This window comes from Bubalus kerabau, chromosome 17 (assembly GCF_029407905.1).
Source record: "Bubalus kerabau isolate K-KA32 ecotype Philippines breed swamp buffalo chromosome 17, PCC_UOA_SB_1v2, whole genome shotgun sequence".
Lineage (NCBI taxonomy): Eukaryota > Metazoa > Chordata > Mammalia > Artiodactyla > Bovidae > Bubalus > Bubalus kerabau.
Window position 1 is genome coordinate 56,359,952 of NC_073640.1, and position 12,898 is coordinate 56,372,849.

Consider the following 12,898-nt stretch of genomic DNA (forward strand, 5'->3'; position numbering starts at 1 on the left):
TGAGACATGGGAACTTAGCAAGAGGTCTCTACCTATACCCTCATCTTAATCATCTGCACTATATTTTTTAACAGCTTTATTGAGAGATAATTCACATACTATGCAGTTCACCAATTTAAAATATACAATTAAGTGGCATTAGTACGTTCACAGATTTGTGCATCTTTCACCACAGTCAACTTTAGAACATGGTCAGTACCCTGGAGACTCTACAACCCTTAGCCATCTACTTCGAATCTCCCATCCACCCTAGCCCCCACCCCTGACAACTACTAATCTACTGTCTCTCTAGATTTCCCTATTCTGGACCTTTCTTATAATTAGAATCATACAATCTGTGGCCTTTTGTGACTGCCTTCTTTCACTAAGCATGTTTTCAAGATTCATCCACGTCATAGCATGTATCAATACTCCACTTTTTTATTGCCAAATAATATTCCATCATATGGATATACCATATTTTGTTTATGCATCACCAGTGGAGGGTCATTTGGGTGTTCACCTTTGGCTATTGTGAGTAATTCTCTGTGTGGGTCTTTGTTTTCGTTTCTCTTGGGTGTGTGCCTAAGGGTGGAATCGCTGGGTCATATGGTAACTCTGTGTTTAATAGTTAAATAACTGCCAACTTGTGATTTCCAACTTGCTATTGTTTTGCGTCCCTCCTTCTCCTGGGGGTGATTCCTTGCTCTGGGACAGGCACTAGTACAGGAAGAGGGAAGTCAGGGAGGCTTAGTCTTGAGCAGGAAGTATCCTGGATGGTCAAGCCATTCCCCTTCCCTGGGTTTCCTTTTCCCCACCTATACAATAGTGAGATTGGCCCAGAAAGACCCTGAGAAGCTTGTGATTCCAACAGTCTATGATTAGAACATGTTAACCTTTAAAAACAATCCACATGGAGACCTTCTGGGTTCCGGGCTTCACGGGATGAAAGATGGTCGATGGGAGCCCGTGTGCCACTGTAGAGCCTGTGATGCTTGTGGGGCTTTTGAGCGTTAAGTTTTCTGAATTTTAACACACAGAAGTTCCGACTCTCTGAAGTTCTAGAACACCCTTAACCCCTGGGTTCTAAAACCGTAAATTTCGAAGATGTTCTAAGGGACCAAATTTGTTTTTGTTTTTTTTTTAAATATGGAACGCTTCATGAATTTGCGTATCATCCTTGCACAGGGGCCATGCTAATCTTCTCTGTATCATTCCAATTTTAGTATATGTGCTGCCGAAGAGAGCACCCAAATTTGTTTTGTTTTTGAAATTAATAGTCACATCCTTCAAAACTCGATAGTGCAGGAAGCGTAGACAGTAAAAACATCTTTGTCTTACACGTCTCTCCCAACCCCCAGTGCCATTTGGAAACAGCCACGGTTACCAGTTTTATATGAACTCTTTTGGAGAAGTTTTATTCATATATAAATATGTAAAGAGAGAGACATGAAAAGAAGGAGAAAGATATGCAAATGCATAAAGATGTATAAATGCAATATTAATATATTAATATACCATAAAGATATTCTCCCTTTTAACAGAAGTGATAGTCTTTGTGCAACATTCATTATAAACAAGTACAGATAAGTAGATATAGATAGGTGCGTACTTTCTCCTCATTTTTACACACGGTAGCCCACTGTAGACCTCATACCTAGCCTTGCCCTTTCTACCTCACAGTCTGTCTTGAAGATCTTTCTGTATGGGAACATTGTTTATAGTTGCACCGTATTCCATTGGGTGGCAATATCTTGACTTATTCAGTTATTCCCATATTAAGGGGTGTTGAGGCTGTTCCCAATCTTTTGACCTGAAAAAAAGAACAAGGAGTAGGATTCAGTGAATAACCTGCACAAGCATTGTGTCATTTATGTGGAGCCTCTGAGTCCGTGAACACGTGTCACCTAGATGTTGTCAGAGTAGCCTGTGCGAGGAGTTCTGAGGTTCTCAGGATCACCCAGAGCAGATTTTTGCTTTTTCTAATGATGCCAGCACAAAACTGTCCCCTCCCTCTCCCAGGTGGCCCATCCCCCACACCCCTGCACCCCAAGCGCAGCCCAACCAGCACGGGGGAGGCGGAGCTGAAGGAGGAGCGCCTGCCCGGCCGCAAGGCAAGCTGCAGTGCTGCGGGGAGCGGGAGCCGAGGGCTGCCCCCCTCCAGCCCCATGGTCAGCAGCGCCCACAACCCCAACAAGGCAGAGATCCCAGAGCGGCGGAAGGACAGCACGAGCACCCCTGTGAGTTGGGGGGTGCTGGGGGGATGGCACCCGGGCTGCCCCCGCCTGTCAGTGCCACCTGGGTCACATTTCCCGCACGCCGTTACTTCCCATCCCTCCTGTTCCGCAGACCACCGCACAGGGTTCTGTTATATCCATTCAGTCATTCATTCAACACACATGAGCGCGCGCTCTGCCTCAGCTTGTACTCAATTCTAGTGTATAAGTTAGGATTCAATGTCAAGAAGAAATTCCCTGTGCTTTCAACTTGAAGGATTTAATATGGAGAATTAGCTGTGGTGCTTACACAATTATAGGAAGGGCTGGAGGAGCAGGCACTGGACCAGACCTACAAGAAAGGCATATTACCACGGCAGAACTGACCCACCAAGGGAGCTCCCGCCTTTGAGGCCCCCTCGAGCTCTGCTCAGTTCAAGAACATACGTCAGGGCTACGATGCAAGACTCAGAAACGTCATCCTCCACCAGGAGAGCCTCTTGCTGCCCAGAGGTCTGGAGAAGCGGCACTGGTGCCCCAGAGACCCTCATCCCAGTCTTGCCTGTGTGAGCAGATGTCAGAGGGGGCAGGAAGGTGGCTGCCACCCCATTTCCACCTTCCAGATCTCCACAAGAGCAGAGGTTGCCAGATCCCATTCATACCCAGAGCCTGGGCTGCCGAAGAGTTTCTGGGGAATGTAGCATTTGGCTTTCTGGCTTCTGCAGCTCCCTAGAATGCTATAATACAAGCTGAGGGAACCAAAACATCCTTAACATCAGGAGACAGAGGTGGAAGCAAGTTACAGGAAGGTGGTCCGGATGCAGAAGCCGCATAGACCAGTGTTTGAATTACATTGATGAGCTGTGTCACCTCGAGCAGGTGACTTCCCCTCTCTGAGCTTCACTGTGCCACCCTGTGAAACGAGCTTACCAAAGAGCTTGGGTTGTCGGGGGGATCTTGTGCCATCCTCACACAGTGCCTGGCTCAGTAAGCACTCAATGAATGAAAGCTCTTGTTATGGCTGAAATACATCCACACTTTTAAGACACTAAAAAAGGATAGCAAATTACCCCCTCCCCCAAAAAAATAGAAGGAAGGAAATAATAAAGAGAAGAAATCAATACAGGAGAAAACAGATATACACGAGAGAAAGTCAACAAGCCAAAAGCTGATTCTTTGGAATAATAAAGTCAGTGGACCCTAGCAAGACTAATTAAGAAAAAACCACAACACTGTAAATCAACTGTACTTCAATTTTTAAAAAGAAAGAAGATAGCAAGCGCAAATCACCAGTATCAGAAGTGAAAAGGAGAGCTTCATTGTGACATAAAAAGAAAGATGGTATTAGGAACTACTTTATGCCAATAAATTTGACAGTTTAGACAAAATGGACAAATGTCTTTTAGAAACACACCAAAACTGACCCGAGAAGAAATAGAAAACTGGAGCAGTCTCAACACTTCCCCATAAAGAAAACTCCAGACCCAGATGGCTCTAAACTGGTGGAAGTCTTCCAAACATCGAAAGAAGAAATAATACCTATCTTAGGCAGACTTCCAGAGGAAAAAAGGATCACTTTTCAGCACATTTTATGAGGCAACAAAATCCTGGTATGCTGTTCCTGTCCTCAGCTCAGTGCAGTGCAGGGTGGAGATGTATGTGTGAACAGAGGTGGTCAGTACAAAGCAATGTGGCCAATACAATACAAGGCTGTAGCTGGGAGTGCAAGGAAGGTAGCTGACTCAGCCAGGGCCCAGGGCGGGGATATGTTGACCTGACACCTGAGAGATCCCTAGGAGTGAGTCAGAGGGAAAGGTAGGAGGAAGACCCAAGCAGAAGAGACGGCCTGTGTGAAGGCCTTTAGGAGGAGAGATGCGACTTCCCTGGCAGTCCAGCAGTCATCACTCCGCCTTCCCACGCAGGGGGCCTGGGTTCAATCCCTGGTCCGGGAACTGAGATGCCATATGCCTCTCAAGGTGGCCTGAATAAGTATGTTTTTAAAAGCTTGACATGGCTGGAGGTGGGCAAGGCTGCCCCCTGGGAACTTTCCGTGACCTTCTCTCCTCCCAGCTCCAAGGCCCCCCATGACTCTCAGCCTGCATTGCTGGCATGACCCCTTGACCTTTCATGTCTTTAGCCAAAGTAAACCGTCATCTACTCACTCTTGGTTCACATACAGGCCCCTGCCTCGTTCCTAATGAGGGAGGCCAGAGAGGGTAAAAGGGATTAAGGAGGGTCCCTTTGCCCCCTCACTCTCCTCCTGGCTTTGTCTCCTACAGAACAACCTCCCTCCCAGCATGATGACCCGCAGAAACACCTACGTTTGCACAGAACGCCCAGGGGCTGAGCGCCCCTCCTTGTTGCCAAATGGCAAAGAAAACAGGTATGAAGGGAGGGCAGCAACAGGGAAGGAGTGATGGGGTGTAGTGAGCAGCGCCCCCTGATCTAAGATGTTAGACGTTGTGGGGAGGGATGGTGTGGGGACAGGGCAGTCTGCGTGTCTGCCGTTCCTTTGGCAGAATCTACCCATGTCCTCTCGGTCCCAGACCCCCCTGAAAAATCCTCCCCCCTTAATTAGTCATCAGCACCAGCAAAGCAGTCTGCCCCACTCTCTGCCCACGAGCTTGGGGAACCTAAGTTCATTTTTTTTGAATGATCCATTTTTAGAGTTGGAGAGAAGCCCTAGAATGTCACAGCTTCAACATCCTCTAGTTGGCGGGATTTCAAACTTAACTTGCCTGAGTTGGTTCAGGCTCCTTCAGCTGGCAAGTGAGGAAACTAGTGCAGGCTGGCTGGAACATACAAAAGGAATGAATTGGTTCACATCACAGTTCAAGTCCCAGAGTGGGGTGGGCTTCAGGATCATGACACTCCCACCCATCAGGACTAGAGGGCGTGACTCCCAGGTGCACTCTGGGAAACACCCAATAAAGGGATGCAGGTATCCCTCTTTGGTGGGGGCAGGGGGTAGTGTTTGGAAGCGGTGATTCAGCTCTGAGTTCCGAATCTCGCCTCTGCACTCCACGAGCAAGATGACCATCGGCAGGTGTCTGAGCCTCCGTTTCCTCCTGTGTGAGATGGAGCTGATGTTCTCTGCCTCCAATCCCATTAGAGGGATCCGGTGGAGATCAGGTGTGTCCTGTACCTCACACAGGGTCTGAGTCATAGTAGGCATTTGATGAGTCAGAACTTATTTGGGGGTTATTAAATAAAAATAATAATAGCCAACATTTATCAAGCAGTAGCTGTAGGCTGGGCCTGTGTATGTTAGCTGGTTGAATGCCCCTAACAATTCTATGAGATCAATCCTGGTGTCTCCATTTTACAGCTGAGGGAATGAGGCACAGATAGGTTAAGTAACTTGTCCAAAGCCACACAGCTGGTAAGTCAAGGAGCAAAGATTCCAGACTGACTCCAGAATCTGTACTTTTAATCACTATAATATATGGCCTCCAAGTCCTGGCCAAGCGATAGCATATAGTTAGGTTATAGATTCAGGAGTGAAGAGATCATAAGGCACAGGAGATGAGGTGGAGGTTTAGTCCTCTGTGATCCAGAAGTAGGAGGCAGGGTCCTCCAAGGATTCAGGACCACTCTTAACATGAGACTGCAGCTCTAGATCTGAGGCCACTGCACCAGTTGCCACCATTTCCCAACCAGCAAAAAGGGTGGAAAGACAGTGGAGTGCAAACTGCTTTTCTGTTCAAAGACATGACCCAGAAATGGGCCAAAGCACTTCTGCTTACATCCTATTGGCCAGAACATGGTCATATGACCATACCTAGCTGCAAAGGAAGCTGGGACATGTAGTCTTTGGCTGGGTGGCCATGTGCAATGTTTATACTCTTAAGGGGTTTGGTTACTAAGAGTAAAATGTTGTGTATGGATTCTGGGTGAGAGGTAATGGTATCTGCCAATCAGGGCTCCCTCTTTGAGATCTGGCTGGTCTTGAGGTCCCTAGAAGGATATTAATTGGAGGTCTGGCTTCTGCTGTGAGGACTGGGAGGGTCAGAGGGCCTGAGGAAGGTCCTAGGATAATAGAGCCACCCCTGCCTACACAGAATCTTGAGAATTAGAGAGAGGGTTCCTTCCTCTTTATTATTACCTGTTGAAAATTTTCATAATGAATGTAAGTTTTCTTGATGTCCACGTCTATTTCTCTCCCACGTTTGAATAATGAAAGTTCAGATAGCAAAGTGTTTGCACAATTGATGTGGTTCCTGAGGTTTGGATGGCAAATAGCAGGGGATTCATTTAAAAGTATATCTGAATCTATTCAATTGCCAAGTTTAGAGAGAGGAGAGTTGGGATAGGGGATGGTTTGGAGGGGACAGAGCTTGAAGAAAGGATGGTTTGAAGGAAGACTGATTTAGGAGGTGCGAAGAGTCAGTCAAATAAGGCTAAGGGTGTACAGGGCATAGCCTGCACAGCTCTGCACCACAGCCCTGTCTCTGAGTTCCAGCTTGGCAAAGGTTTCTGATCTCAGGACAGACCAGTGAGCAATCAGAGGGACTGAGGACTCTGGCCTGCCTCAAAGCTCCACCCTAACTTGTACCTCTCTGCCCACAGCTCGGGTACCCCACGGGTGCCCCCCGCCTCCCCCTCCAGTCACAGCCTGGCTCCCCCATCAGGGGAGCGGAGCCGCCTGGCACGCGGCTCCACCATCCGCAGCACCTTCCACGGTGGCCAGGTCCGAGACAGGCGGGCAGGGGGCGGGGGAGGTGGGGGCGTGCAGAATGGGCCCCCCGCCTCCCCCACACTGGCCCACGAAGCCACGCCCCTGCCCACTGGGCGGCCCCGCCCCACCACCAACCTCTTCACCAAGCTGACCTCCAAACTGACCCGAAGGTGAGCCCCACGGGACATGGGGGACAGGGAGAGGGATGGGGGGCTGATGGGACCTAACCTGTCTTCTGCTCTACTCTGCCTCCTGTACCCCGACATCTCCGTCTCCTTTTCCTCCTCTTCCTCCATCACTCTTCACCTCCCTCCTCACACTACAGGGTTACCCTCGATCCCTCTAAACGGCAGAACTCTAACCGCTGCGTTTCGGGCGCCTCTCTGCCCCAGGGATCCAAAATCAGTAAGTCCCCTCCACCTCTGCTCTCACTGGTTCTGCCTCCCTGTCTGCATGTCTGACCCGTGTGTGGGCCTGGCGGGAGGGGGCGCTGTGAGTTGGGTAGGGGGTCTGTATGTGGGCTCTGGTCGTTCACTTACTCAGATAATAATAGTCTGGCCTCTGGAGCCAGACTCAGGGTTCAGACCCTGAGCTCTTCTGAGAGACCTTAAGCAAATGACTCAACCTCTCTTGGCCTCACTTTCCTTTCCCCTAAAATGGGGATAGTAATAACAGTATCTTCCTCATAGGGTTGTTGTGCAGACTAAGTGAGGTGATACATGGACTGGGCTTTGAATGTTGCCCCAGAAAATACTTTATGTTTTCTATCATTTTTATTCTTTGAGTGTCTACTGTGTGCTTGGCACCATCGTGAGCCCAGAGTAAAGTGAACGAGAGGGATAAAATCCCTGACCAGGGCATTCTACTAGGGGACCCAGACAGTAAACAATAAATAAAGTGTGTAGACTATCAGGTGGTGGCAAGTACTAAGGAGAAGAACAGAGCCGGGAATGGGGGTGGGTGGTGGCGGTGGTGATGTGCCTGTCAGGGTATGGGAAGGAAGGGTACAGTTTAAATGGAGCAGGCCTCGCTACAGAGGCATCATTTGAGCACAGGCTGAAGGAGGGGTTTGTGTGTCTGTCTGTCTCCTATATGTAGGTGTGTCTCTACCCACCCTGCCTCTCTTTTGTCTTCCAAATTCTTCAGTATCTTTCCTCCAACCTGCACTAACCATTTCCGAATGGGCTCCCTTTCTGGGTATGGAGAGGGAGATCAAATCCTGACTTCCAGCTCAGCTCCAGCCCTCAGGGAGGAACCAGGGCTGAGGCAAGGGCTACCCGAGTCCTGGAGGCAGTGGATTGAGGGAGGAGGGCCCCTTTATGTTCAAATTAGACACTCATCCCCCCACTCTTCCTGTAGGGTCACAGACGAACCTGAGAGAATCGGGGGACCTGAGGTCACAAGGTGAGTGTCTGTGCCCCCGCTTTTGCCTCAGACCCCTCTTGTGTAAGTGCCTCTCCTTACCACCCCTGCCAGACTCCTGGTCGGGGCCCGAGCCTCATCCTCCAAGGCCAGTTTCCTGAAATGCTTCTATGACCCCATCTTCTCTGCCACTTACTCTTGTGCACCCCTGCATTGATTTCCTCTCATGTCCACCTCCATCCCTGAGCATCATCCCTTGACCATCTTTAACTTCAGCCTCTCCCATCTATAACCCACTCCTCCCCCTGTTGACACCACACCACCTTTCCCCTCTCATCCAGTGAGGCACAATGCTTGCCGAGAACCCTGGGCCAGTGTAGAAACCTCAGTGAAAATAGGGAGCCTCCCCAGCAGGGCCAACAGTCCCAGGACCTAATCTCATTGGCTGGAGTTGGGTCACATGTCCATCCCTAAACCAATGCCTGTGACCAGAAGGGTGGAGTACTCTGATTGGTCAGACTTAGTCACATGCTCATCTTTGAGCCAATCAGAGTGTGGAGAAAGACGTGGACTGCTCTCTTTGCCTGGAAGTGACTCACGTGTTCACTCTTGGAGCTAAGAGGTGAGTCTGCCCCACCTAAACCAGAAGGACTAGATCTGCAGTGCTTCTCAAGGAGAATACTCTTGGAGTTTTAGGAGACACATTTCTTTGTTAGCAGGGCCCTTTCACACACTGCAGAATGTGTATCATTCTTGAACCATCCCTCCACCCTGATAAATGCAGGCAGCGCTCCCTTCCCAAGACATTTTGACAATCAAAAAGCCCTCAGAAATTTACTAATATCCGTTGGAAGACAGTACTGCTCCTAGGTGTGAGAAATTCCTAGAGTGAGAATTGGTTCTCCAAGGGAAAAATTATTACCAGAAGAAAGATATGTTAGGAAACAAATTGAGCTGCTATAGGGAAGAGACCCCAAAATACAAACAGGAATAAGTTTCTGTCTCACACAAACCGTGTGTCCAGGCCAGGCTGGCAGGGCCACTCTGTTATGTGAGATCCTTCGGGTACCCAGGGCTCCTACATCCTCAGCCCTAGAGCCCTGTCATCTTCACAGTCCACGCTAGCACGTGCTGCAGCCTCACAGGAGGTGGGGCAAGAGAGTCCAGGGCACACAGTTTGCTTTGAAAGAGGTGATACGGAGTTACACGGTCACTTCCACGCACGTCCAGGCATTTGGAGACAAGACCACACCTGGCTGCAGGGGAGGCTGGGAAATATCGTTTCCAGGTGGACAGCTGTTTGTACAGCGGAAAGACCGTCCCCTGGAGTAAAAGAGGTTTTGAGAAGACGTCTAGGAAAGCCTGTCCCAATTTGGGAACTGCGGGTTATCTTCCTCTTCTCTCCCATCTCTAACCCGTCATATCTTCCCGCCTCAGTTGCCATCTACCTTGGGATCAAACGGAAACCGCCCCCCGGTTGCTCCGATTCCCCTGGAGTGTGAAACTGACCAGCTCGCGCCCGCCCGAGGCCCTGATGGCAGCTCTGCGCCAGGCCACCGCGGCCGCCCGCTGCCGCTGCCGCCAGCCACAGCCGTTCCTGCTGGCCTGCCTGCACGGGGGTGCGGGCGGGCCCGAGCCCCTGTCCCACTTCGAAGTGGAGGTCTGCCAGCTGCCCCGGCCGGGCCTGCGGGGAGTTCTCTTTCGCCGCGTGGCGGGCACTGCCCTGGCCTTCCGCACCCTCGTCACCCGCATCTCCAACGACCTCGAGCTCTGAGCCGCCACGGCCCCGAGTCCCCTCCTCTTCCTCGCCCTCTTCACTTCGACAGAGAAAGGGGGTCAAGGAGGGGATTCTCCCTTTGTCATCACCTCAGTTTCCCTGAAATGGATTTGGGGGCAGAGGTGGTCCCCTCTGTGTTCTCCGGGGCCCGCTGAGCAGGAGAGAAGAGTGAAGGGGCTTCACAGGGGGGAGCTGGCACCTTCCTGGAGCCCCCAGCCCACCCGGTCCCCCCTCACCCTGCCATGGGGCACCTGAGGAGACTTTGGGGGCAGGGCGGGGCAGAAAAGGAAACTGAGGAAACTTCCATTCCCCGACAGCTCAAGAATTAGGCCTTGGGCAGGGACAAGAAGAGTTGCTGAGCCTAAAGACTGAAGAATTGGGGGTGTTGGGGGGGGCCGGGAGTGGGGGTCAGAGAGGCAGATTCCTTCCCCTCCCCCACCCCTCCTGCTCGAATCCCCCCTTCCTGCCCCAGGCTGGCGCGGGGCACTTTGTACAAATCCTTGTAAATACCCCCACACCCTCCCTTCTGCAGAGATCTCTGGAGGAGCTGCCGCTCTCACCTCTGGTTTTTAAGTTATTACACCCCCCACCCTCCTCCTGTCGGCCCCCTCACCTGCAGCCTGATGCCCAATAAACTTAGGAGAGTCCCCCCTCCCCCACGCTGACCCTGGGGTTTTCCTTCCCTGCCCTCACCTGCAAGTGAGATGAAGAGGTGTGTGACTTTGGGCCAGTGGTTTCTCCTTTCTGAGCCTCGGTTTTCTCATATGTAGAATGGGAGCAGTGGGGGTGTGGGGTCAAGGGTGATTGTGGAAGGGGGCAGGAAGGGACTCGGCCTCATCCACGAGGCCCCAGTTCCTATATCGGACCCCTGTTCATCCACTCACATACCTACCCACATGGTATACTGGACTCTAAGCCACTTCTTACTCCAGTAGTACATTTATTCAATAAACAGTCATTGACCGGTGCCTACTCCATCCAGGCCCAGTGCTGGACACGGAGATGCAGGGAGCCCCTGTCTATGGGGGACATGGGTTCTGATAGACACTAGAGAAACCATTGCTTTTGGAGGGGGTTGGGCCAGAAGAGAAAGTGAGAGAGTTTGGGGAAGGCACTCCAGAAGAACTGATGCTGGAGTTGGGCTCTGAAGGATGAGTAGGAGTTGGCCACGTATTGAGCATCCCCTGGGACAAGCCTGGAAGTGGGAATGCATGGTATAGCTCAGAGAACTGTGGGTAATTTCAGTATGGCTGCTGTGTTGGGGGCTGGGTGGAAAATTAGCAAGAGGAATGCTGTATTAGGACTAATAATCCATCTACATTTAAGCAAAAAGGTATTTGCTTATTTCATAGGCCAGGGGTGCCTGACCAGGTACAGCTGGATTCAGGCCACAGGCTGGCTCATCTCTGCTTTTTTCAGTGGAAGTTTCATTCTAGTAGTTTCTCCAATAGGTGCCTGGTGTCAGTGGTGACACCAGCAGTCCAAGCGTTTATCCTTCCAGTTTAGTGGCTATAGCAGAGTTCCTCATTGCCAACTTCAAGCAAAAGTCCCAAGACAGGCTCTCATTGGCCTGGATAAGTCATGTGATCACCCCGAACCAGTCACTGTGACTCTGGAGTGGCCTGTACCTAGAGCTGGACTTAAAGGGATTCCTCAAAGAAAAGTCAAGGTGTCACGATAAGGGAAGTAGAAGCATGATAGACATAAGCAGAAAAGGGCTGTCCCGTGCAGGAGGGCAGTGCACTTCACCAGAGCCTTGTGGGCCTAAGCGCGCAGTCTGGGCTTTCATCCGAGGGCACTGGGAGCCACGGAGGGTTGCTTGCAGGAAAGAAGCTTAGTTAAACTGTCTCACTTGCCTGTGAGGCTGTTGTCATGGTAGGATCAACTGTTGTATTCTTCATCTGACAGGAAAGTCAAATGAGAACTGAAGGGGGCTAAAAATTAAGAGTGGCTGGCTCAAGAAAAAAAAAGTGGTCAGTGTTGAAAAATTCAGGGTCTGAGGCAGAATCAAAATCCTATCATGAGTTAGGCCGTAACATGACTCTGCAGAAAGGTGCTTGTAGTTGAGAGGGTAGAAAAAAAGGTGTGAGGCAGGGGAACCAACCCTGTCACAAAAACCTCAATTCCTGAGTTCTTCCTTGGTTCCCAGCCCTAGGCTGGGGACACAGTGGTGGCCAAGACAACCCCACCTCTGCTCTCTTAGGGTTCACAGTCCAGGGGAGGAGGCAGCCGTGTCCTCAGTGATGATTCTGGAGTCCGTGAGGCGGGTTGGGGGAGTGCAGAAGGGGAAACTGCCCTCGCCAGGGAGGACTTCCTGGAGGAGGAGGCACAGCTCCCCTGAGACAGGGAGAATGGTGAGCAGCTAACCAGGCATGGCAGAATCGAGGGGCCTGGGTTGGGGGCAGGCATGAGTTCTAAGCAGAGAGAAGCAAAACTACAAGTCCTTCAGCAAATGGCATATGACTTGACTGAGTGTGGAGAAACTGAGGGGTGAGGCTGGAGGGCTGGTTGGCCTTGAAGGTCATGGAGATTTACCTGGGCTTTGTACTGAGGGTACTGGGGAGCCACAGCAAGGTTGTTGAGTAAGAGAGAGCTGGGCAGGTAGGTTTGTACTGTGAAGGGAGGAAGGGAATCAGGTCAGAAGGGCAGGGTGACAGAAGGTGGGGAGGAAAGGGGTGGACTTCAGGCTTAGGAGGCAAAATGGGAGGGACAGACATGGTAGCTGACAGGTGCCTGGATGGCAGACTTGGCTGGCTGGGACCATGGTCTGTGCTCTATGTGGCACTGCAGATGGAGCTCGGATTAGTGATGGGAGCTTCAGTTGGGGGCGGTATTCTAAAGGATATCCCAATGTCTACCAGACCTTGAATACCCTGACCTTTGGGG

General features: G+C 50.8%; 1 protein-coding gene and 1 non-coding gene across 4 annotated transcripts in view; one reads left to right on the top strand and one right to left on the bottom strand.

The window, feature by feature from the left end:
• MARK4 (microtubule affinity regulating kinase 4) overlaps positions 1-12,180 on the top strand; it is a 31,394-nt gene extending 19,214 nt beyond the window's left edge. For 2 of the 3 annotated variants that reach the window (XM_055552253.1, XM_055552252.1), the window contains 5 exons: positions 2,002-2,219; positions 4,475-4,578; positions 6,765-7,043; positions 8,233-8,277; positions 9,673-12,180. In XM_055552253.1, coding sequence (XP_055408228.1) covers positions 2,002-2,219; positions 4,475-4,578; positions 6,765-7,043; positions 8,233-8,277; positions 9,673-10,009 — 983 coding nt within the window. In that variant the 3' untranslated portion in view covers positions 10,010-12,180. Of the gene's footprint in view, positions 1-2,001; positions 2,220-4,474; positions 4,579-6,764; positions 7,044-7,198; positions 7,279-8,232; positions 8,278-9,672 lie in introns of all 3 variants that reach the window. The other variant, XM_055552254.1, reaches the window with a different exon arrangement.
• On the bottom strand, positions 1,123-1,229 carry LOC129632646 (U6 spliceosomal RNA). The gene has a single exon (XR_008704634.1). It is a non-coding gene; the product is annotated as a U6 spliceosomal RNA (small nuclear RNA).
• Positions 12,181-12,898: the final 718 nt, after the last annotated feature.